The following is a 23,490-nucleotide window of genomic DNA, read 5'->3' as shown; positions in this document are numbered from 1 at the left end:
AGCTTGATTGCTGCTTTCCACGCAGTCTCTCCTCCAGACTGATTAGCATTCTGCAGTCTCCGCTCTCAGCTTCTTGCCTTAATTAATGACTCCTTGCTTATATTTTCTTTTCTACTTTCATCACTCGGGCTGATGAGCTCGACTTTAACCCTTCAGAGGCTGGTTTGCCACGTTGGCTGAGCGCAGAAGCTGGGAGCTGGCACGGGGCAGAAGGAACGGGAGAGGCAAGAGTAGGTTGGGGCTTTGCAGCTAGTGGTTGACACCAGCTCTCCTGCAAACTGGGCATAGCTACCCTCTGCGGAGCAACTTAGTCCTGCCAGCTGTGTGCTGGTTCAGGTGCTTGGCATCTCCCTGGCATGCGTGCCGTGAGCCGGACTCTGCTGGGAGCTGTCAGACCCAGGTGCCAAGAAGCTCATCCTGCTTACGCCCCTGCGTGCAAATCTGGCAGCCCTGGTGGAGGGGTTTGCCCCATCTGCAGACACACAGGGCTGGGGGAGACGGAAAGCTGTTACGAGGACAGCTTCTAATTCCCTGGCAGAGCAAGAGGCTCAAGTGCTGCCTGTGTTTCCCTTTGCGCTCACAGGAACGGGACCTTGTACAGACACTATGCAAGCAGCCAGGGCAGCCTTGCCGGCTCACAGGCAGAGAAGTAATGGGGTGACAGGGCTGTCAGGGCACGTAGCACTATTAGCTCTAGGGAATTCTGCTTATTTGCTTTTGGGTTTAGCTGCTGGTTCCTAATCCATGACCAGCCTTAGCAGGTTGCCAGCTGATTATTTTAATTCTTCCAACAACCACGTGCTTTCTTCCCCTCTCAGAGCTTTCAGAAAAAAACATTGGAACACTATTTGCCGTATCTTCTTTATCAGTTTCCTAATCAAAACTGCTGGCTGTTCCACCTCGTTGCCCCATGGGCCCTGCACTGCCCAGGGCTGCTCTCCCACGCTGGCTGACCACAGTGCACAAAGAAGGCATCTTTCTGCAAGTACCTTTCTGTGATGGAGGAGAAGAGATCTGTCTTGTTCACAGAATGAGCAGAGGAAGTAGATGAAAGGGTGGGAGGTTTGCCAGAGATGTTTCATGGGGCTTCTTTAGCAGGGCAGATAATTACAATGATGGATTTGGAGTCTGCTAGAAAAGCAAAGGTGGAGGAAGTAATGGAGTTCAGATGTTGGGTCGATACCCTGGAGTTTAATTATTTCAGCTGCTGGAGTTGAACAGATTCTTGATGTTCACACATACTGCAGTCTGTGCTTTGCATTGGCTTGCATGGGTGAGTGGCCACCTTGGAGAAAGGCTTTTTGCTTAATGATATCCATGCAGCTTTGTTGGGAGGCTTTGTTCAGGGCTGTTGCTTCTGCTGTGGGTCCTCAGTGAGACGCAAGTAGGCTTTCAGTCTTTGCGTGCTGGGATGAGTCAGATCCTCAACCTGGCTGGTTTTGGTTGCATCTTACAGCACAGTAGCTGCTGCAGAGCTGTGGAGGTTGTTGCTGGGTTCGGTGGCTGGGGATTCAGCACATCACTGCAGAGCCATGCTGTGAACGAGGAGGGGGAATGGAGTGTATTTGGAGGCCAGGTAGTGGTGAGGAGGAAGCAAGGACTTGGGTCAAGTCCTGGTTGACATCATGGCCCCAAGGAGGGGGATGCACCACTGCTCAGGAAGGGACCTGGAAGGTGCATTTGATGGTGTAGCACAAGGAAAATGAGGATGTTGGACTGATTTTAATGGCAAAATAAACAGCAGAGGGAAACCCGTTCTGTTGTTTCCATTCTTCATTACTGCAGCAGACAGCCCTGGCAGATGCAGAAAGCTGCCACCAACCTCACATCAATGGGTTGTGCATGGAAGTCTGTGGCCCAGGGTGCAAGGGCAGGGAGAAAAGCTGCTGGGAGAGGCCAAAGACTCCAGGCCAGGAGCAGCAGAAAACTCAGACAGTGCTGATGAACAGCTCTCAGCTCAGCACAGCACGAAGCCACGTTCTCCTCTTCCCCTGGAGGATTGCTTCTTTCCCACCCCAGCATCTAACTCTCTTTCAAGACACAGCTGCTGAGCATGGCAGGGTAGTCAAGGCTTTGACACGACAAGCTGACACAAAGAAACCTAAAACTCTCAGTCCAGTGCCAAACACAACAGGGCTCTCAGCAGCCCAGTGCTTCAGCCTCAAGGCAGGAAAGCAGAACTGACTGTGGTGCTTCCTATGTGATGCTTTTTTACCCCGCTGAAAACCAGATCCCCTTTTCTCTTTCTTATTTGGTGTTATTGCTAAAGCAGCAGCAAAACTTCCTAAGAGCCTGCTTGGTTTATTTCCCTGAGCTCATCATGCCAGCCTCCAAGGGACTGCCAGCACTTTCTCACCTCCCATGGAGGGAGCAGGGCTGCAAAAGAGGCAAGGCAAATGCTCCCAGCTGGCTGCAGCACCCCCACCTTTCCACTCGGAGCATACAGTCAGGAGCAGTCATGAAAACTCCAGCGGCAGGCAAGACAGAGGCCTGAATTGCTGTGGACAACAATATCACGTGTGCTCAGGCTAAAAGCTTCACTCTGAGTCCCAGCTGAGTGTATTCCTGGTTTTGAGGAAAGCTTCCAAGCTGAGTCTATTTAGGAGACAATATCAGCAACTGAGGTAACTGCAGCGATAAAGAGCATTTCAGCCGCCTGCTCTTCTGGCACCTTAATGGTCTCCTCAGCAACAAGGCTGTTGAGTGCAGAAGCGGTGACAGACGGGTGTACACAGACACCAAGGCTAGGCTGTGAAGACAGGAAGAAGCAAAATAAGTAAAGACTGGACATGAAGGTCACCTGCTCCTCACACAGGGACCAGGCCAGAAATTCTCTGCTCTGCCCAGATGTGTCCCCCCTGCCCCTCGTCCCCTTGCTGTCTTTTCACAGCACAGCCATTTTATCTGGCACAGGGCAAGGCACGAGTTCAGCTGCTTTCTCCCCACCACCTCAATACTCGTGCAGGATAGCAGACTGGGCAAGGCTGCTTTTCCTCTTTGCAAAACATCCCTTCTTCCAGCTTCAAGCAATCCCGCTGGGATTCTCTTTCCTCTATTTGTACGGTTTCACAGCAACTAACTAGATAATTAAAAGTTTGGATTTCTTGGCTGTGGGAGTCAAGATCAGAAGGTGAGTCAGCAACGATGTACTTCGATCCACAAACAGACTGGTGTTTGAGTTCAAACAACTCCGTGCTGTCACTTCTAATTTCAGTACTGGGTATGAGAGTAGCAGTTACCAAGTCCAGTGCTGTGCCTGGGGCCTGGAACATATACGTAAAGAAAAAGGAATGAGCCACTCTGAAAAAGAGAGAACTTGGCTGAGGAGTCAGAGAAAAGGCTGAGAGGATTTTATTGAAGTTCAAAATACAAAAAGGGCAGATTGTCTCCCACCCCCTCAGTATCCTCCCCATCCAGCATATCATAACAAAGTACCAGTATTCACAATGACAACTCCATCCAAACCACAAGACCATTAGTCCCAGTCATGGCCTCCAGCATCCCACAGATGAACCCATCTGAAAGCCATGCGTTTTTCTGGTATCTCAGCTTTAAACACGGTGGTCCACTTAGCCTCTTCCTGGACAAGAGGCCAGATATTAGAGAACATGCTGTGCTGTTCTCTAATATGGCTGCTGCATGGTTAAGATGAATCCTAAGAACAAACACTTCCAAATCAGTGATTCCCAAGCTGTGGGATGGGTATTGCTACCAGCCCACCATGTCATTTAGGTAGGCACTCAGATTGCTATTGGGCGTGTTCTTGGCACCCTACTGCTGTTGGTGCCCCTACTGACAAGATTTCATGGATCCCTGCTCTGGAACAAAACTATCTACATCTTCATTACTAACTACAGTGAGGCAGAAGCAAGACAGCAGCAAGAGCAATTCCCTGCATCCTTCATAGCTGCATCACTTCAGGCTCCCAGAAGAGGTCCTAACTTGTTCCTCACGCTGCACTTAAGGCCCTGGAGCAGCACCTCTCCATGACAAGCATAAAACACAGTACAGGTCAGCTCTAGGTTTGGTGCTGCTGAGGCACCTCCATCCCAGCCCAATAATACGGCGCAATACACAACACCTCCTGTCGCAAATGGACCTCTTGCCCAAGGCCGCCAGTAATGGGAAACACAAAAGTGAGCTATGGTGGGTTTTTTTTTGCAAGATGTAGATCTCTGCCTAAAACTGCGCCAGGATTAAGTCACCCCTCAAAACCTTATTCTCGCATCGCAGGGAAGCTCTCACCTGCTAGCTGTCTACCTGGGTACTTTTCGCAAGTGTTTCGCTGTAGTATTTAAGCACTAACTTGCAGCAGTGATTTAAAAACCAAGGCCAGTGAAAACTGTTAGTCTAGTGATTAAAAGCTTTGTATCCCATTTATAACCAGGCAGATTCTCTGCCCTCTGACCACAGGCTCTGGGGAAGGTTAGGATTAAGCCTTGGTGCGTGTTTCTCAAGGCAATGTTTGCTCAGCTGCTAACATGCAGAATTAAGCGCGTGTTCTTCTCACAACACAAAGCCTTCTGTTGTCTGAGGCATCCACTCTTCCCCCATGCAATAGAGTACTGTGGAGGTGGCAAAAGTTGCCTGTTCCAAGCATTTCTGTGATGTTGGCCATCTGCTGAGTGCACTGGTCAGAGCTGGTTGACTGCACTGGGCATCAGCCACCACCTACATCGAGCTGAAGTGCTTAAAAGAAGGCAGAATACCTCTGGAAGGGGCATCCTATTCAGCACCAGCCCATCTGATAAAAAGAAGAGCAGCTCTTTTTTCCCAAAAGTCTTAGCTGCAGCACTCTGTTGTCCAAAGCCTGCTGCTTCCCCATGAGGCAGCTGTGGCAGCACCCGAAGGAACAGTCTGAGCGCCACCGGAGAGTGGATTTGGCAGGAACAGCCACGGGCGGCAAGGTTTATTCAGTGATCTGGGAAGCAAGCTTCAGCTTCCTCTTTTTCTCTCCAAGGCTTCTTCTGCTGCATCAGGAAGATGATTTGGAAGCCCATTACCTCTTCTCCATCTTCTGCATCTGCAGGCTGAGTGATGTGAAGCTAGCCAGGAGATCTGTAACCTCATCCACCTGCCAGAAGAATACAGCTGGCCATTAGGCAGGGGAATGCAGTTGTGCAGTCACCCACCACCAGAGAAGAAAACCCCAAGCAGCAGGGACCACCCTTGCACCAGGACTGCCAGTAATGCCCATGCTGACCTTTTACTAGGATCCCTTTGGTCCCACAGTGGTGTGAAGGCTCCTGTTCTCACGATCAAACAAGTCCTAATCTAAGGCAATTGGAGCTTCTCCCCACTCCTCAGGAGGTCGATGCTTGACCTCCACCTCACGCAATTTTGCCAGTTCTTAAAATAGAAGCATGTTGCTGCATTACCCAGAACTCAACAAAGCTATCAGGGCTGTTTCCTCTAAGCCTGTTTCTAAGGGCCAATCTTTTGTAGAAAAAAACAAACAGGCTCTGCAACCCTGTGTGGTTGTGCTGATCCTGGCCTTAAAATGCCTGTGCCCCCAGCCCACCTGATCTTCAGCTTCTCTGCTGAGCCGCACTTTGAACGCCAAGCTAAAGGAGTGCCATGAATCATCACGTAACTTGCCCACTTTACCCAACGTGAGCAAGAAGACTTCCATAACCGTGTCACCAATGTCACCTTGCTCACGCAGGTGCGTTCTCCTAAGTGCAGAAGTCACAACGCAAGTAGGTGAGTCATGGTAGCTCTACACTGCCTACCTGCTCCTTTGTGCTAGTCATCTGTAACCTGGTGCAGAGGTCATCCAGCTGTTCCTTTTGCTCATGCCTCCCCAGACGCTCCAGGTATTCCCGCAACATCTGGATAATCTGAAACCAAAAGGCGTAAGAGGCAAACATCAGACAGCTGCACCAAGCTGGGGTGTTTTTACAGGAAAAAATAAATTAGTTAAATTGCCAAGCACAGCCTTGATGCTGCAGTACATGGCAGAGTACATGACCCACAGAGAAGAACACATGCAAAGCAACCAGAGAGCACTAATGGCAACATCAGAGTCCAGTGAGTCACCAGAGGCGGTGATCAGCACAGACTGGTCGTGATCACTGTGCCTGGTTTAAGAGCACGGAAGAGAGACAGGCCCAGCTGAAGAAGCACAAGGTCTAACCCTGAAAGCACTGAGCTTTTCTTTATGGCCAGCTAGCTTCCCTCACTGTGAGGAGCAGGGACTTCCCACTCCAGCAGGATTTCCTTGCGCACCGAGGACAAAAATCTCTGTGGCTCCTATACGGCTCCTGAAGCAAGGCCCGCACCTCGTGCATTTGTGACACAGCCCCGTGACTGCTTTCCTATCCCATGCCTCCAGGTATCGGAGCAGGGCAGACTGTGCCAGGAATGCAGAGTCTCCGCTGGAACATGTATGCCATGGCTACAGCCCCATGCTGTGGTCCCTCTCCTGCCACAAGGCAGCTGTCTTACACGGTGGTTGAAGAAAAGAGAGTGCTCCATACAGCCTGAGAATCAAGGCACTCAATGCATCCTTGGACTATCAGAGCCAAGAGAGGTCCTGCAAAAATTCAGAGTAGCACTTGGGAAAAGGAAGTTCTCTGAAAACAGAAGGAAAAAGTCGAACTCTCCCTGGAGCAGCTAAGAGCCTACAGACAGCTGCTAAATGATATTTGACCCTTAAAGGGTGGAGACTGCCAGGGGCTGCACCACCTTACCAGAACATAGGATTGTTTCATTTACCTGTTTCACTTCCAGGCGTACAGCCTCCAGGCTGTGGGAGAGTCCTTCCTGCAGGATGTTTAGCTTTGACTTAGCGAGGTGCAGTGGGGTTCTGCCAGCTCGATCCAAGGCATCAACTCTGGCCCCTGCAAGATGCATGAGCAAGGACAGAAAGTGAAGTTTGTCTTCAAGACTTAGAGTCCCTAGGGAGTATCCACAGGGCAGGACAGGAAAGGGGCAGGACATAATGGTTATAGAGGAAATGTTACCTCCGCGCAGCAGCGTGGTGATGACAGGAACGTGGTTCGTGCAGGCAGCTGGGGAGGGAAAACACAGGACACACAACTCAGAGGTATTAGCAAACAATAACGGAGTTTCTGCTCAAGTGTGGAACTTACTGCTTCCCCAAAGGGCTCTTTGCCATGGGAAAGAGGAACAGCCCAGCTGCTAAGGGAAACCTTATGCTCAAGCCTGAGTACTGTCTCTGGAACAGATCTTGTGCTCTTTGGGGCTGGCAGACGGAGGGAAATGGATTTTCTCAAACTCTGACCCTTAAGCCTTTGTGACGAGTGAACCTAATAAAATGCAGAGTCCCTCCTAGGTACTTAAAGCTGGGCATGCACACCATGATGCACAGGGAAGAGGAAGGTGGAGAGGAAAGAAATAGCAAGGTGGTGTTCAACTCACCTCTCTGCATGCAAAACTCATCTGTGTGGCACTTACCCAAGTGTAAGGGTGTGTTTCCCAGTCCATCTCTCTGATTCGGGTCAGCCCCATGGTCCAGAAGCAGTTGCACTGGAAACAAGGAAACAGAGCCAGTCAGTCCCTTCCTTTTGACCCACAGGTCAGGTCCACATGGGCCGCAGGTCCCTAAGGCAGCCATCAGGCAGCCTTAGGAATGCTTCTGTTCAGCTCATCAACTTCCTCGCAGAAACAGGGGACAGAGGTTTGCACAGCAATGTGGAAGGACCCAGCATGAAGCCAGGCAAGAACTGCGACTATGAACATCCTTTTGCACCAGCACAGCCCCAGAGCTGGGAGCTGCTGCTTCCCCTTTTGCAGAGGGACATGCCAAACCCTGGAGCCAGAGTTCAGCTGACAACTTTGCCACAAAACGCACAGAAAACAGTGATCTCTGTCACGTGCTGAACCAAAACAAAGAGCACCTTTCAAAATCTCAGCCACGGAGAAGTCAGATGACAGAACTCCCCCTCCTCACTCACCGATGTGATCGTTGCCATTGCAGGAGGCAAAGTGCAGGGCTGTCCGGCCTTTGTCGTCCGCGGCACAGGGATCGGTTCCATCCTCCAAGAGTTGCTGCACTGACAGCGCCAAGGAGGAGAAGAAAGCAGGTAAGCTGAAGGGGCACCTGATCAGAAAGGCGTAATGCTACCTACTCCTCTGTGGTTAGAGGCACACTCTGGCAGCTATCAAGTTAACTGGACTTGAACCAGCTCCAGCCAGTGTGCTGGGTTTGTGTGAAGGGGTTCTGGTGGCAGGAGATTTGCTCCCTGTGACCTCCCTGGTTTTGGAACCAGGTCAGACCCGTCTCTGGCCAGTAGATTGTCTCTGGCCACTAGATCAGACTCCCATGCCCCTCAGGCCGCGGTTGAGCCAATCAGCACCTCTGTTAATTGCCCTGTTTAAGTTGGGGACAAAGGAACCGGAAAAGGTGTTTTGGCCCTGGAGTGAGGAGAGAAGGGAGGAGGGCACTGCCCCTGCTCCCTGGGCTGCCCGCACCGGGCCGGCGCCACCCACTGAGGATGGCCGTGGCGGAGCCGCTGGGGGAACTCGGGGAGCGCCCCGCTCCCAGGGTGCCCATTGGGCCGATTTCACCCAGAGAGAACTGAGATCTGAGAGAAACGGCCACACGGACACCAGATCAGTGAAGATGGAACAGGACAAGGTACGCCGGAGCCGAGTTTCCCCTGCAACCGGTGGCAAGACGGCAGTGGCCCCCCTGTAGCCAGGACAGACTCAGTGGAGCAGAGACCCACTTGCAGCCCATGGAGAAGCCCACGTTGGAGAAGAGATGCCTGAGCCTGAGAGAGGTCATGAAGCATGGGACACACGACAAGGTAGAAACGCATCTAAAGTCCGTGTGACGACCCATGCCGGAGTGAGTGGCAACAGCTCCCTAAGAATCTGAGACTGTGGTAAAGCCCGCACTGGAGCAATCCGATGGGGAAGGATTGCATCCTGTGGGTAGGACTCACGCTGGAGAAGCCTGCGATTGCCTCGTGAGTAGGGGATCCACTGGAGCAAGGGAAAAGAGTGTAAGGACTCCTTCTCCTTTAAGAAAAGGAGCGGCAGTAACAACATGGGATGAACTGACCTGCACTCCCCCATTCCTTGCCCCCCTGCGCCGCTGGGGGAGGAGGTAGAACCGGGAAGAAAAGGAAAGGGTGGGGGAGGTGTTGTTTTTAAGATCTGGCTTCGTTTCTCTTTATCCTTTCAAGTAACTGTTAATAAATTGCTTTGCTTTATTCCCAAGCCGATTCTGTTTTGCCTGGACCATGGTTGGTGGATACTCCCTCTGTTCTTGTCTCGACCCTCAATCCTTTTATTACATTTTTCTCCTCTCCACTTCACTGAGGGGAGGAGGAGTGAGTGAGCAGCTGTGTGGAGTTTAGTTGCCAGAGCAGCCTAAAACAGCTCCAGCCAGCATCCTGGCTCAGCAACACCAGCCTAGGCAGCGTATCCTTCACCCTCTGTTACAGCCTTCACCAGCTTCCACGTAGTGCCATAAAAGATAAGTCAACAGCTGTAACGGCTAAGGCTAAGGATCCATCTAGCCAAATATTCAAGCTCCTAGGACAATCAGCAGCAAATGCCTACAGAAGAGTATAAAAAGACAGCAAGGATGCGGGGCTAACTCTCACAGCTTTTAGTCAGCTGCATCTCAGGCACTTCTCAAGCCAGAATTAGCATCCTGTTCTCACTAGCCCTCCATGGGCTTTCTCCATGGATTTGCACAGTCATTTTCTGCATCTATGTAAACTTTTCACATCAACATGGACCTGCAGTGAGAAGTTTCACAATGTAATTCCATGCAGTGAGAAAAAACACCTCTTCACACCTGTTTTAAGTATGTGACTTCCTAGATTCATCTGAACTCCTAGGTTTTGCCATACTAATGGTGGCTACTGATTGGCAAGCAGGTAGGTGAGTGCACCAACCTGCCAAGAGCAGTGCAAACATACCCTTAGGAGACAGTGTACTGAAGCAAGCTAATGAACAGCCGGAGTAGCCATACCATCATCTCCTCACACTTGTTCCCCCTGCTTTTCCACCCAGCGACTTTTTCAGTTCCACCACCGGCTCTTTTTGTAACCTGAACTACCTCCTTTTCTCAGATAAGAAGGAAAAACCTGCTCACACAGAAAGACAGAGAAACTAGTATGACTCTCCAGTATTGCATATAACAAGGGCATGGAGACCAGTAAAGGCTGAAAAGATTAGGGACATAAAAGTAGCATCTATGGCAACAGGTGTAAGGGCAACCATAAGGGCTATTACTCCTGTCGTTTTGAGATTATCCTGATATAATAATCAGTGTGTAAAATAAAGCTAGTTCTGTAGCTGTTAAAAGTGCTGATGGATTCGCTATATTTTGAGATCTTTAATAGCGTATCCTGCAAAAGTCAAGACTGACTAGTACTGGAGACAAGAAACCAGATAGCTCAGACCACTGAAAGTCACCATTCGTCTCAGCTTCCAGAGATCGAATTACAGCCACATTTGAACTTCTTCCTGTACACCTACTGCTTTAAGTGTGGTACAGAAGTGAAAGGAGCACTTGAAAAGATGGAAGTGGCATTAACAGGGAATGGTTGATACTCTAGAAGAAAGACAGGGAGACTGGCAGTGGCACCAGTGTGAACCATTAATGGGAAATGCTCTACCTAGTCCTTCTCTGAATCCGGTAGGAAATGACATAACCTCTTCCACTCAGTACCACCACTGGAAACAGCAAAGATTTTTACTTGTTGATGAAGAATAAATTCATCATCAGACACTTCAAGTTGCAGAGTACACAAAACACAAGAGGACTGTAAAGAGGGGAACCTGTGTATCAGATACAGGAATAAAACTCTACGATGGATTGAAACCAAGACTTTCATAAAGACTGATTCTTTCATTATTCCTCTTGACTTGGTGAATGAAGCCAAGCCCTTCTGCACTGACAGAGCTCACAGATGAACTTTATCCATCAGTTCATGAAACAAAGTGTATTCATAGAATCATAGAATGGTTAGGGCTGGAAGGGACCTTCAAAGGTCATCTAGTCCAACCCCCCTGCAAGGAACAGGGATATCTCCTACTAGATCAGGTTGCTCAGGGCCTTGTCCAACCTGGCCTTGAACGTCTCCAGGGATGGAGCATCCACCACCTCTCTGGGCAACCTGTTCCAGTGTTCTACCACTCTCATAGTAAAAAATTTTTTCCTAATATCCAACCTGAACCTACCTCCCTCTATTTTAAAACCATTACCCCTTGTCCTATCATAACTGGCCCTCCTGAACAGCCTCTCCCCATCTTTCCTGTAGGCCCCCTTGAGGTACTGGAAGACCGCTATAAGGTCACCCCGGAGCCTCCTCTTCTCCAGGCTGAACAGCCCCAACTCTTTCAGCCTGTCCTCATAGGAAAGGTGCTCCAGCCCTCCAGTATTGTGGAGCTGAAGGGTGAAGCACGCCAGAGAAACCTCCATCCTGGTATACTGGAGTTTCTACAAGTCAAACCAGTTTCCAGTACTGTTCACAGAATGGCCCGACAAACAGTTAGGCCAGCACAGCAGAGGACACAGTATAGTCTAAGAAGGGGCAATGATAAGGGCCAGATAATAAACACCAATATTGCTGCTGGACACTTCATATCAAACCCCACCTAATCTACAGTATAAAGGTGCAAAGAGAGTGACAGACAGGCCATGAGCCTTCTCTGAAGGCACTGTGGGAGGAGCAGAGTCCAGCACTGGTCATGGTTCTGATCTACTGGGTCACACTGTCTCATCACACACAGTATACCTTAGATAATCATAACTTTTCCACCTTACCAAAACACGCAACAGATACATACATAAAAAGCTGGAACAGCGCAGTGCTGATTTAGCTTGAGGCAGTTGGAGAACTAACATTATGAACCAAATGCAGTGAAAAGGCCAGGTTGGACGGAGCCTTGAGTAGCCTGATCTAGTTGAGAGGCGTCCCTGCCCATGACAGGGAGGTTGGATTAGATGATCTCTGAGGTCCCTTCCAGCCTATGCCATTCTATGGTTCTATGAAAATGTGAATATTATAGCCTCAGTCTGCTCCGAGAACAAAACAAGGCTCCAGATAAAGCAGTTTCTAGATCTGCAGCATCTAAAGCACCATGTCCGCAAACTATCTGCACCCTCCTCTTCCTCTCCTACAACAAAGGTCCTTAACAAAACTGCCCTTCCAGGAAGAAGTCTAAAGCAGGACCGGCAGAAGTCTTACCTGTGTCCAAGTCGTTGCTATTGGCAGCTTCACGCAGCCTTTTCAGAGCTATGGAGAAAAGAAAGCAGTAACTGGAAAGCACAGAGGAAAAAGGAGCGTTTCTCCGGCACTCGAGCCCAGGTGCAGGGACCAAACCACAAGAGAAGGGGAAGCAGGAGGTCAAGATGCCAGGTAGGCAGTGCTCTCCTCGTCTCCTCCTGAGGCCGGCCACGGACCCTCCCACTCCTGACGGGCACCTTCCCAAGCCGCCCACCGAGCAGATACGATCTCCTTCCAGGCGCCCCGCACACGGGAGAGCCGAAGTTTTCCCGGATCCCCAGATCGGACGCTCTCCGCCCCGCCGAGGCCTGGGAGGCAGCACGGCCGCCCCCCGCGCGGGGCCGGCCGCAAGAAGGGTCGTCCCAGGGAGGGGCGCTCCCTGCCGTCCCCCACTCACCGTGGCTCTCCTTCCCCGTGGGCCCCAGCCGGCGATGGAGGCGGGCGGCCCTGCGCAGACGGCGGGCCGGGATCTTGCCCGCGGGCTCCTCCCGCTGCCACAGGACGTGCAAGTAGCCGAGGGGGGCGCCCGCCGCCGCGCCCAGCGCCAGCCCGGCCCCCAGCGCCGCCTCTGGCTCCGGCGCCGGCTCCGGCCCGGGCTCCAGCCCCGCGTCGGGCGCTGCCGCGGCCCCGCCGCCGCTGCCCTCCATTCTCTCACGGGCCGGGCCGCCGAGCGGGGTGCGGGGCGAGAGGAGAGGGGCGAGGCGGGTCGTCGCTGTAGCAACGGGGCGGGCCGTGTCCTCTCGACCAATAGAAGGCGCCGCACCCCTGTGGGTGCAGCCAATGGGGAGTTAGAGGGGACGAGTAGCAGGAAGGCGAGCTGTAAGGCTAGGAGGGAGGCGGAGCCCAGGAAGGGCTGAGGGGCAGGCACGCTGTCCAGTCAGAGCGGGGGGCGGGCCATAGAACGCACTAAGCCCATCGCAGCCCTGCAGGCTAAAGACAGACAGTTTTTTCAACCAATGGAAGGGCACAGCCTCCTCTCCGCCGTAGCAGCCCTTTCCGGCCGGCGGGTCCGAGCCCCGCCCCCGGTCCCACCCCCTCTTCCTTCCCGCGCCGCACCGGGCCTGCGTTGCTGCCCGGAGGCCTTTCCGTGCTGCGCCGTGCCGCGCTGCACCGCACCGCCGCCATGGCCTACCCGGGGGAGGACTACGACAACGAGGTGCGGGGTGGGGGTCCCGGGGCGGCGGGGGGAGGGGGGGGCCCGAGGGACCGCGTCCGGGCTGGTCGCGGTGACGCGCTGCCGCGCTCTCTCCACAGGCCGCCTACGACCCCTACGCCTACTCCAACGACTATGATATGCACACGGGTGAGTGCCGGCCCCGGCCGCGCCACCGCGCGGGGCGGCCCCGCGGGTGCGCCGGGCCTGCTGGCGCCCGGCTGGGTTGGGAGGCCCGGCCCGGGCCGTGCCGTGCAGCAGCCGCCTCACGGCTCCTTTTTCCCCGCAGGAGACCCGAAACAAGACCTGGCCTACGAGCGCCAGTACGAGCAGCAGACCTACCAGGTGATCCCCGAAGTCATCAAAAACTTCATTCAGTATTTTCACAAGACGGTGTCGGATCTCATTGACCAGAAGGTGTACGAGCTCCAGGCCAGCCGTGTTTCGAGTGATGTTATTGACCAGAAGGTGTACGAGATCCAGGACATCTATGAGAACAGGTACAAAGCCGTCCTTTCTGCAAGAGGGAATCGCTGTTTAGACTGTAATGAAAGTGTACCCTGTTTTTAAAAGGAAGGGCTGACTAGCTGTCTTGTTCCAAACCTGGGCTTACTGTAAAATGCAGCATGGTGTTGGATTTTATCACTGTGGAAAAAAACAGATGTTTCCAGGCAATTACCCTAATGTAAGTCTAGGTTGGTTGTGACCTGTCTGAAAGAAAATACCTGTGCTGTGCATAACAGGCATGGAGGCAATGAGAGGTGACCTCAGCAGTGCTAGTTAGCCAGTTTGCAGAAAGCTGTGAGGTGTTATTGTTGTATGTGTTCCCTACAGATACTCCCACTCCTGCTTGTAGCTGTGTCATGTTACTATAAAGGGAATGTGAAAGTGTCATGCAGAACTGTTCCATACTTTAGGGACAAATTGAAGACTTTAATTGCTTAATTTGCTGTTCTCATTTTTGCTTCAACATTGGACCTCTTAAAAGGGCATGGTCCAAGGCCCTTATATTGTAAGCTTTAACTCCAGCTCTTTTGTACTGAGCAATGGTTTATAATACCACATGTGTGTCTATCTTACAGCTGGACAAAGCTGACAGAAAGGTTTTTTAAGAATACCCCATGGCCAGAGGCCGAGGCCATTGCACCTCAGGTTGGAAACGGTAAGTCTTTTCCTTTCTCTTTGCTTGTCAGAGGAAGAAGCAACTAAATTAATTTTGAAATGTGAATGAGCAGGTGCGCAGTATTGCTGCTACCTGAGTCAGTCATCGTTGTTTGCTCTGGCAGTGCCTTTGGTAGATGCCTGGCAAGAAAGCAAAACTAAAGGAAGTATCCTTTTGCGTCTGCCTTTATTACTGCGGCAGGAGGAGCACCACCAGTGTATTTGATAAACCCAGTTGCCTAGACCTTGTGGCTTGCTAACGTCCAGTTCTGTCATCTTTTCCAGATGCCGTTTTCCTTATCCTGTACAAGGAGCTGTATTATAGGCACATCTACGCCAAAGTCAGCGTGAGTGTTTGTCCTGTGTCTTCCTATTGGTTGCATGTTTGCTTCTCCGTGCCATAAAACTTGCTGAATTTTGCTGCTACCCCAGTGGTGCTGCATCAGTGGTTCCATGGTTTTTGCAAGACAGGATTGGATAGGTTTATGAGCTGTAAGTCAATCTACTTTAGGGAAGCTTAAAATTCTTGCCTTTTGTTAGTGTAGTTAGGATTTACCGATTGCTGAAAACCAAGGCTTGGTTGTCTTTCTGAGGCTCGTTAGCTGTCTCCTCAAGCTTGGTTGTAATGAGCGTGCAGGTTTTCCTGGCAGCTATATGAATAAGAAGACATGGTGTGAGTTTTCAGGAGGCTATTTTGTAGAAGTTTGTTACTGACACCAAATATTGCGGTTAGTGAGTTAGAAAAGAAGAAAGGGAGAGTTTTTTTGGGAGGGAACTGAATTTTCTTGGTAGAGCTGCAATTGCAAGACCTGTAGATTGTTTGGATTTGTCTGTTTCTTTGTGGCTCTTTATTTGTTCTTCAGATTAGCAGGTGGGTGAGAGGGGGTGTCACAAGAGGAGAGTTCATTATTTGTGATTGAAAAAACACGTGGGGTCAGAGTGCCTTGTGGCGAGGGAAGTGTGGGCACCATAAAGGATACAGGAGAAGGAAGCAGAAGGAATAATGGTTAATAAAACCAAAACAACAACCAAAAAAAAACCCCAAATCAATAAACCCTTCTTTTTTTTTTTTTTTTTTCCTTAAGCTAATTTGAAGTCAGTGAGAAAAATCACAGTAATACGTGGTTGTTTAAGGTAAAAGGCTGAACAGGCATGTGGCGTGGGGTAAATGAGTAATAACTGCAGTTTTGGTGTGGACCAGAGGGTGGAGAAATGGGGACTTTAAAAAGGTTGCTGTACTAGTGTGAATCAGGCTTTAACAGGAGAGACTGGTTTCTTGAGTTGTGCTGTTAGTAGTTCTCAGACTGCCCACAGGTGTCCCCAGGTGAAACAAGGAAGCTGATTCTAGGAAGAGTGATTCCCTACTGTGTTTACTGGTCTTTCGGAGTATTGTCTAGAAGCAGAACTGTTAATTTATTAAAGCCTCTCATTGAGGGGAGAAGGAAGGAAAGCTGCTGAAGGTAATAGGAAGCTCTTAAGTCTGGACAGCAGAGAGGAGGATGAGAAAGGTTATTGCATCCTACTCACAGAGGTTTGAATGCTCGGTCATCCTGTGAAAAGCTAGGTGTATATGAAAAGTCAGCCCTGTTCTATGGGAAAATAGTGATACAGTTTTGGGTTTTCTGGGTGGTGCTGGTGGGTGTCCTGGTTGAATATTGGCCCTAACATTTCTGAAATAGACCCTCTACCGCTCTGACTGACTGTCCTTATGCTGTTACCCATAAACTCACTCCTGCTCTGCTTGAAACTAAACAGATTGTGCTGACTTCTCATTGCAGGGAGGGCCCACGCTGGAGCAGAGGTTCGAATCCTATTACAACTACTGCAATCTCTTCAACTACATCCTCAGTGAGTTGCTGCAATTCATTTCTGGTTTGTGAATTTTGGAGAGGGACAGTGGATGGAGAAGGCAAAGCTGGAGAAAAAGGATCAGAAGAACTGGAAAATGTTTACAGATTACATGGAGAGGAGTAGTCTTTGAGCTTTCTGTATGTTTGAGTTTGTTGAACAAAGAGCACTTGGCATCCATGCATTTAAAACCGCAGAAAGCCCAAATAGTTTCCGGTGCTTTCTGAAATGCTCTAAAGAATAAAACTTACTTAGCTTTCTGTCTTGCTGAGAATTGCTTTCCTCATCCTTATTAAAAAGCAAAATGAAGCTGTAACCTAGAGAAAACTTGCTGCAGTGTTTCACAACTGCTTACTATTGTTGACTCGCCTTGGAACGAATTTTAGTGTTTGTGACTCCCTGCCAGACTTCTTGCGGAGAATAGATCAGTTAGGATAAACTCCTAGAATTTCTGCACAGCTTCTGAGAATTACTGCTGCTGAGCAGTCACACTCCAGAGATTAACCTCGTACAAGCTCATATTCTTTAAAAGTGAAGGCAGTTGAGGTAGCCAGAGCTATGTATCACTGCCTTACTGGAAGCTTCATTCATCTGCTGCATCTCCCATTTCAGGGAAATTCTTGTGTTCTTTGATTTGTCTTTTCTCCAGTTCTGCCGCTGTTCTTGCTCAACATCTTAAGCCTCTCATCTATTACTTATGTTCTTCTGCAGATGCTGATGGCCCTGCTCCTCTTGAACTGCCCAACCAGTGGCTCTGGGATATCATTGACGAATTCATATACCAGGTATATGACTATAAGACTGGGCCATTTTGGGGCAGTCTTGTCTCTTTTAGCACTATTAAACATTCCATCTCCTCCCTCTCTCTGATTCTCATAGCTAGGATATCATCACAGGTTAAAAAACTTTGGTGAGCACTGTTATTCTTGGGACACCAGGTACATGAAGTAGTTCTACAGTTTAAGTTATAGGGAGCTCTTTGGGGAGTCCTTGACGGTTATTGATATTTCTGTTTCAGTTGCTGCTTAGGGGATATTTTTAAACTCACTTTTGTTTCTGTCTGATTTATGCAAAGCAGCCTGACTGAAATCTGCTCTCATCACAAAGACCTTATGAAGATACTTGTTCGAACTAGTCTTATTGTGTTCTGTGGTTTTACTTTAGTTTTGTATTTCTTAGTCAGTAAGGTCTTTATTGCTTTCACTGAAAGATTGCTGACCTGATTTGAAATAATCTGTAGTCTAAGATCTTGATGCTAGGAAATATTTTCCCCCCTTACTGTTCTGTGTGCAGTAATACAGATGTCAGATGCTACTGTTTTTTCTCTGTAGATTTCTTTTCTATAACTTTTTATTATAAAGCAGCCTGGAATTCCTCAAGTGCAGTCTTGTCAAGCTTGAGGATAAAAAAGGGATGTGTGCATATGTAGAAAAAAATGTGTGTGTACACAGATGTAGCTTATGACTTGGTCATTCTCTTTGCCGCCTGTTCAGACAGCAAATTTGTGTTTAATTGCCGGTCGCAGTTGTCTAAGAGAGCCTTCTCTTGATTCTGTTTTCTGGTCTTTTCTCTCAGATTGCCTCTGCACTGTATCAGATTTTCCCTACATCTTTAAGGGTGGTATAATTTGCCATTTTGATTGCTGGCTGATCTCAGATGAAACTTCTTTTTTCATGTGACTTGCAGCTTATTGTACCGCATTTGTGCAATCAACTCGTAGGCTTAGTGCACTTAGCTGAACATCTCCAAATTAGCTTCTCATCATTGAATCTCTGCTTTTTCCTGTAGTTCCAGTCTTTCAGCCAGTACCGCTGCAAGACAGCCAAGAAGTCTGAAGAGGAAATTGATTTCCTTCGTTCCAACCCCAAGATCTGGAATGTCCACAGTGTCCTTAATGTGCTGCACTCTCTGGTGGACAAATCCAACATCAACCGACAGCTGGAAGTCTATACAAGTGGAGGTGAGCTAGCTGAGTGATGCCAAGCAAGGCTGGTGTCTGTGCTGCCTTGCTTTGCTTTGACTGAGCTCTGTTAGCTTTGATTGGGAGCTGGATCAAACACTTAATCAGTGGATGGATCGACTGGGAACAGGTTCTATTGGCCTTACGTGAGAGTTGCTGGTGATTACGCTTGAGATCTTGCTCCCCTTGGTTGTAAACAGAGAGGTGTTGGAACAGGGAGCTTGTTTCCTTGGAGAAAAGCATTGTGGTTCCTCTTTTTCCTAGGTGACCCTGAAAGCGTGGCTGGTGAATATGGTCGCCACTCCCTCTACAAGATGCTGGGCTATTTCAGCCTGGTGGGGCTACTGCGTCTGCACTCTCTGCTGGGGGATTACTACCAAGCCATCAAGGTTCTAGAGAACATCGAGCTCAACAAGAAGGTAACACAACATGTTTTAAACTCTCCGTTGCAGTTTTCCGGTTGCCTCTGTTCAAATATGCTGGTGGAAGATTGACATAATGAATCTTCCAGCTGAGGAGCTGTTTGTAGCTGTTGGAGTTGTCAGGAGTTTGTAGTTAATCACAGCTGGAGCTTTGGCATTATATCAAGCCATATGATAATGCCTGATGCTGTTGCAGCACAAACGCCTAGTTTTTTAGGAGGTTTGCTGTGTTGTGCAAGGCTGTGTTGTTACAGGGAATGTTATTTGAACTGTAAGCAGTAGCTAGCTGAGCACATCATTCCCACCTTGATCAATGACTCCTTCTTTTATTTTTGACTCTAATTCTCACTGTGCCCACTCCAGCCTAGAGTTGGGTGCTGCTTGTGGTAGCAGTGGCTAACAAAAGTCCAGCTGCAGAACAAGCTTGGCCGGAGGCTTGGCACAGATCTATGCATGTGCTGTCTGGCACAGGACGTGGGATGAAATAAGGGAAAAGGGAACTAAGCAAAGCAAAATTGGGCACAGTGCAAGAGTCTGCTGCTTGCAGGAAGCTGAAACTGGAAAACATAGGAAATGGGATGATCCAATAAACAATGAGGAAGCTGCTGCAGGGATCGGTGGGAGGTGAGGTATCCTGAATTAACCCTCTCCTTTCTATATTTGGGATGAGAGTGAAAGCAGAGGTGGCTGGATTCCGGGTAATGAGGTATTTGGACCAAAGGTGGTTGTCACCCCTCTAACATAGCCTGTTGATCCTTCCTTCTCAGAGTATGTACTCCCGGGTGCCTGAGTGCCAGGTGACCACCTATTACTATGTGGGCTTTGCGTACCTTATGATGCGGCGTTACCAGGATGCCATCCGTGTCTTTGCCAACATCCTCCTCTACATCCAGAGGACCAAGAGCATGTTTCAGAGGACGACCTACAAGTATGAGATGGTAAGAGACAGAAAAGGTCTAGACTTTGCAAAAGAAAAAGCTTCTGTCTTCTTTCCTGCCTTTCCTCTGCCACCTGGTAACTTACATCTAATACTCCAGCCTTATTTTCCTGGACTATGCTGATGGTGGTGGTGACTGGGGATCCTTTGCCATATGTGGCAATATTTCCTCTCAGCTGTGTTACTAGTTCCTTTGGTTGTTCTCTGTGTAGTTGCCCTGGCTCCATCTGCACTCTCCCTTTAGGCAGTGTTGTTAATGAATACCAGCTGTTAATGATTCTCTTGTCACTGCTTTTTCAAGCTCAGTCCTGTTCCTGGACCAGTCCTGCATTTCAGGCTACTGCCATTATCGGATATGTTTCCATTATCAGATAATCATTCCCAGACTGTTTTAACTCAGCATGGCTGAAACAAAGCTCCTGTCTCTTTCCACCTAAGCTGTCTCTGGTGCCTGTTTTACTCCCTGCTGCTGCTGTCTCCTCTTCATCCTTATGGTTCATTTCTATCTCTTTGCATAGCCAAATCCTGCTGTTCTTAATTCCATGACGCTTCAAAAAGTTGGTGTGTCTGTTTCAGCCACACAGCTGTCCATTTCATCCCACACTCAGATAAATCTTCCTTCTCAGTCTTTTCTTCACTGGCCTCCCTGGTAACTGTCCCTTGTCAGGAGATGGCTGTTAAACTGTCTGCCTTCCCTTCTCCTCTGCACTTTTTTGTGCCAAAGCAGTCAAACCTGCTTCTGGCCATCTAGGTTCTGTATGGCTCTGGATACATTCACTCTCTACTTTCCTCTTGTCCAGCCCTCTTTTTCTTTGATGAGAGCCTTGATACAGTATTCATCTACTGTGCCCGGAGACGCTGCTTCTTTGTACCGTCCCCCTTGAGCATCAGGACCATCATTGCTCTGGGTAAAGGGTCTGTCTCTGAAAAACACGGCTCCATCCCTGAGCACGTTCACAAGCTAACAGGTTCTCCTCTCTCTCAGATTAACAAGCAGAACGAGCAGATGCACGCGCTCCTGGCCATCGCCCTCACCATGTACCCCATGCGCATAGATGAGAGCATCCACCTGCAGCTGCGAGAGAAATATGGGGATAAGATGCTGCGCATGCAGAAGGGTGATGCACAGGTCTATGAGGAGCTCTTCAGTTACGCTTGCCCCAAGTTCCTGTCCCCTGTGGTGCCTAATTACGACAATGTGCACCCCAACTACCACAAGGAGCCCTTCCTGCAGCAGCTCAAGGTTTTTGCTGATGAGGTTCAGCAGCAGGCCCAGCTCTCCACCATCCGTAGCTTCCTCAAGCTTTACACCACCATGCCCGTGGCCAAGCTGGCTGGCTTCTTAGACCTCACAGAACAGGAGTTTCGTATCCAACTGCTCGTCTTCAAGCACAAGATGAAGAACCTGGTATGGACCAGTGGCATATCTGCCCTGGACGGGGAGTTCCAGTCTGCCTCTGAGGTCGACTTCTATATTGACAAGGTTGGTATCTGTCCCTGCTGGCTAGGAAATTCCTTCACTCAGGAAATTCTGGAAGTGGCAGCACCTCATTTTGCTCCAGTCTGTGGAGCAAACAGACTTCCTTCCTTGCCATGTGAAGGGCTTGGCTGCCCACAGTGAAGCTGTGCCTACTTCATAGAAGTGTCAGCGGATGAACAGTGATGGGATATCGCCGGCAGGTTTGGCAGTTGCACCTGGAAAACAAAGGTCCTAAATGTCTTCCCCAGGACAGAGGGAACAGTTTGTCACTATTCTCGAGAGGAGACAGTTGGGTGACAGATAGTGCTGTCAGTGTGTCAAGTGGGATTGTCAGCTTTGTAGGTCTCCCTCACATCTCTCCTTTACTTGACAAAGCAGGGATCTTGCTTGATAGTGCTAGCTATGTCTCAGCCTAGCTCTCCTGGTAGATAGCATGAGTCTTAGCAGCTGGTAGAGGGAAGCAGAGCATGAATTGGGGTTGGGACTGTCAAACTGCTGCAAAGAGAGACAAAAATAGGCAGTGGGTACAAGAACGTGGGAAGTGAATGCAGTGGGAATTTGGGACCCATCCCAGGCAAAGGTAGAGGGAAGGCAGCCCACAGAGAACTGAATGATTGCTGTGGGACTAGGGCAAGTCAGGTACGTGTGATACTGAGCCAGAGCTGGAGTGAAGCCCCTTTGATTCCTCCTGATGTTTGGCAGTGCTTACTGTCTCCCTGTTAGCGTGGTCCTTTTCCTGACCTCATGCTGTTCCCTCCCCAGGACATGATCCATATCGCAGATACAAAGGTTGCTCGACGCTATGGAGACTTCTTCATCCGCCAGATCCACAAGTTCGAGGAGGTGAGGCCTGGGCAGGAGAGCTGTGTAGCTCTGTAGGAAAAGCGGTGCAAGCATTGGGCTGTGCAGGCCCTGGAGGAGCCATGCTTGTGTGAGACAGCTGTGCGATGCCTGGCTGGGGTGAGCCCCTGCTCTGCAAGGCACTGGGCAGAGGCAGGTGGTCTAAGCAGCAGCCGCTGGCTTTTGAAGAATGATATATTTCTGTGTGAGAAGTGCTACTTTGAGCCACAGTGGAAGAGGAGGAGGGTTTTACTGTCTAGGGACAATAGTCAGTGCCCTCAGACAATTGTGGTGCTCCTGTCAGTAATAGAACCAAAATCGTATCTCTTCCCTCATAACTACAGCTCTAGAAAGGGGCCCCAAAGATTTCTCGAGCACAGATGACTTTAGTGTTGTGCTCAGCCAGGAGGTGACATTCTGTCACGGCTCCACTGTTCTGACAGAGCCTGCTGTACGCTGGAAACTTAGGCAGCAAAATCCTGAGATGTGGGGACTTGAGCAATACAGGGTTGCGATACCACTGCTAGAAGTCTGCACCCTCTCTTCTCCCCACGTCTTCCTCTGCTGTCTTGGAGGGGAGGAGGGACTTCTACTAGTTCCCCTTCTGCTTTGCACACTGCCTGCGCTTGCCTGAGAGCTCTGTTTTGTCAATGAGTTGGAGAGGAAGGAGTAGAGGCATTGGATAAAGGCTGCTGAGGAGAACAGCAGTAGTGTATGTCAATTGCTGTGTATTTTTCTGACCTTTATTTTCTCTAATTCCAGCTGAATCGAACCCTGAAGAAGATGGGCCAGAGACCCTAAAGCTTCGATGGATGCAGTGATTGGCCTGAGCAGAGAAGTGGGTGGGAGAGATTATTCTCTGTGTGGTGAGGGATGGGAGCACAGGATTCTGGCATGTCTGGAATCTCTTGTGACTCTGAAGATTTTTTGTACTTAAACAAGCAGACTCGTTTGGCTCAAACTATCCTAAGGACAAGACATCTAATAAATAAGTGGAATTTTCCTGGTGAGCATTGAGTATCTGATGTACTCATTTATTTTTCCTCCATGGAAGAATATAATTGCATCTGTAGACGTGGGCAGCTGCTGTTGTTTTGTGCTCTCTTTTGGTCCATGCTGTTGCAGGTAACACTGTGGAGCAGGTCTCTTTCCATGGTCTGTGAAGGCGCTGCTCACAGTGAACAGGGAAGGCTGCAGAACTGATTAACAGGGAGAAAATGAGCTGTTCCACAGTGTTTCCACAGGATATGGAAAGAGATACAAGCTAATATTATTCCTTTTAGCTTTTGCCCCACACATTGAATAAACCTGAGTTGTAGTTGGTTTCCTAAAGGTTGTATTTTTGCCTTCCCACACCTCTTTTTTTTTCTTTTTTTCCCCAGTTTCTATTAAGTAGAAATGCTCCAAAGTGGATTGACGTGTTTTTAAAGGAAGGGGAAGGATTTTTGTAAACATTCAACCAATATTAACTTTG

General features: G+C 49.4%; 3 protein-coding genes across 5 annotated transcripts in view; 2 read left to right on the top strand and 1 right to left on the bottom strand.

The window, feature by feature from the left end:
- Positions 1-10,570, top strand: part of GCAT (glycine C-acetyltransferase) — a 29,402-nt gene extending 18,832 nt beyond the window's left edge. Inside the window, exon 10 of the transcript XR_015222131.1 lies at positions 10,557-10,570. The gene's annotated coding sequence lies outside the window, so the exon portion shown is untranslated. The remainder of the gene's footprint in view (positions 1-10,556) is intronic.
- On the bottom strand, positions 2,843-12,862 carry ANKRD54 (ankyrin repeat domain 54). Of its 2 annotated transcripts, XR_015222132.1 has the most exons (9): positions 12,613-12,862; positions 12,177-12,224; positions 7,920-8,018; positions 7,420-7,491; positions 6,966-7,013; positions 6,718-6,842; positions 5,733-5,840; positions 4,710-5,074; positions 2,843-3,263 (listed from the first exon to the last, which is right to left on the bottom strand). XR_015222132.1 is itself a non-coding variant. In XM_086611081.1 (8 exons), exons 1-8 carry the CDS (start codon positions 12,860-12,862, stop codon positions 5,000-5,002), a joined length of 825 nt encoding a protein of 274 aa, XP_086467207.1. In that variant the 3' UTR covers positions 3,633-4,999. The 2 variants fall into 2 exon arrangements, 1 of the variants encoding a protein (XP_086467207.1); XM_086611081.1 differs by lacking the exon at positions 2,843-3,263 and having other exon boundaries at positions 3,633-5,074.
- Positions 12,863-13,289: 427 nt separating this feature from the next.
- Positions 13,290-23,026, top strand: EIF3L (eukaryotic translation initiation factor 3 subunit L). Of its 2 annotated transcripts, XM_086610215.1 has the most exons (13): positions 13,290-13,371; positions 13,470-13,518; positions 13,658-13,868; positions 14,451-14,530; positions 14,815-14,876; positions 16,308-16,377; positions 17,089-17,162; positions 18,166-18,337; positions 18,602-18,756; positions 19,527-19,697; positions 20,682-21,179; positions 21,939-22,019; positions 22,779-23,026. In XM_086610215.1, the coding sequence occupies exons 1-13, from the start codon at positions 13,339-13,341 to the stop codon at positions 22,815-22,817; spliced, it is 1,695 nt and encodes a 564-aa protein (XP_086466341.1). In that variant the 5' UTR covers positions 13,290-13,338; the 3' UTR covers positions 22,818-23,026. The 2 variants fall into 2 exon arrangements, with proteins under 2 accessions (XP_086466341.1, XP_086466340.1); XM_086610214.1 differs by lacking the exons at positions 16,308-16,377; positions 17,089-17,162 and having other exon boundaries at positions 13,299-13,371.
- Positions 23,027-23,490: the final 464 nt, after the last annotated feature.

This window comes from Tauraco erythrolophus, chromosome 4, assembly GCF_009769465.1.
Source record: "Tauraco erythrolophus isolate bTauEry1 chromosome 4, bTauEry1.pri, whole genome shotgun sequence".
Lineage (NCBI taxonomy): Eukaryota > Metazoa > Chordata > Aves > Musophagiformes > Musophagidae > Tauraco > Tauraco erythrolophus.
This window is presented reverse-complemented; position numbering and strand designations above follow the sequence as displayed.

Bases quoted from the DNA above. Each gene is read 5' to 3' on its own strand.
- ANKRD54 (XM_086611081.1), bottom strand. From the start codon at position 12,862: ATGGAGGGCAGCGGCGGCGGGGCCGCGGCAGCGCCCGACGCGGGGCTG. The intron at 8,019-12,176 runs GTAAGACTTCTG...TGGCGCTGTCAG, and splicing joins TAGCAACGACTTGGACACAG to TGCAGCAACTCTTGGAGGAT. The intron at 7,492-7,919 runs GTGAGTGAGGAG...CCTTGTTTCCAG, and splicing joins CAATGGCAACGATCACATCG to TGCAACTGCTTCTGGACCAT.
- EIF3L (XM_086610215.1), top strand. From the start codon at position 13,339: ATGGCCTACCCGGGGGAGGACTACGACAACGAG. The intron at 16,378-17,088 runs GTGAGTTGCTGC...GTTCTTCTGCAG, and splicing joins TCTCTTCAACTACATCCTCA to ATGCTGATGGCCCTGCTCCT. The intron at 18,757-19,526 runs GTAACACAACAT...CTTCCTTCTCAG, and splicing joins ACATCGAGCTCAACAAGAAG to AGTATGTACTCCCGGGTGCC.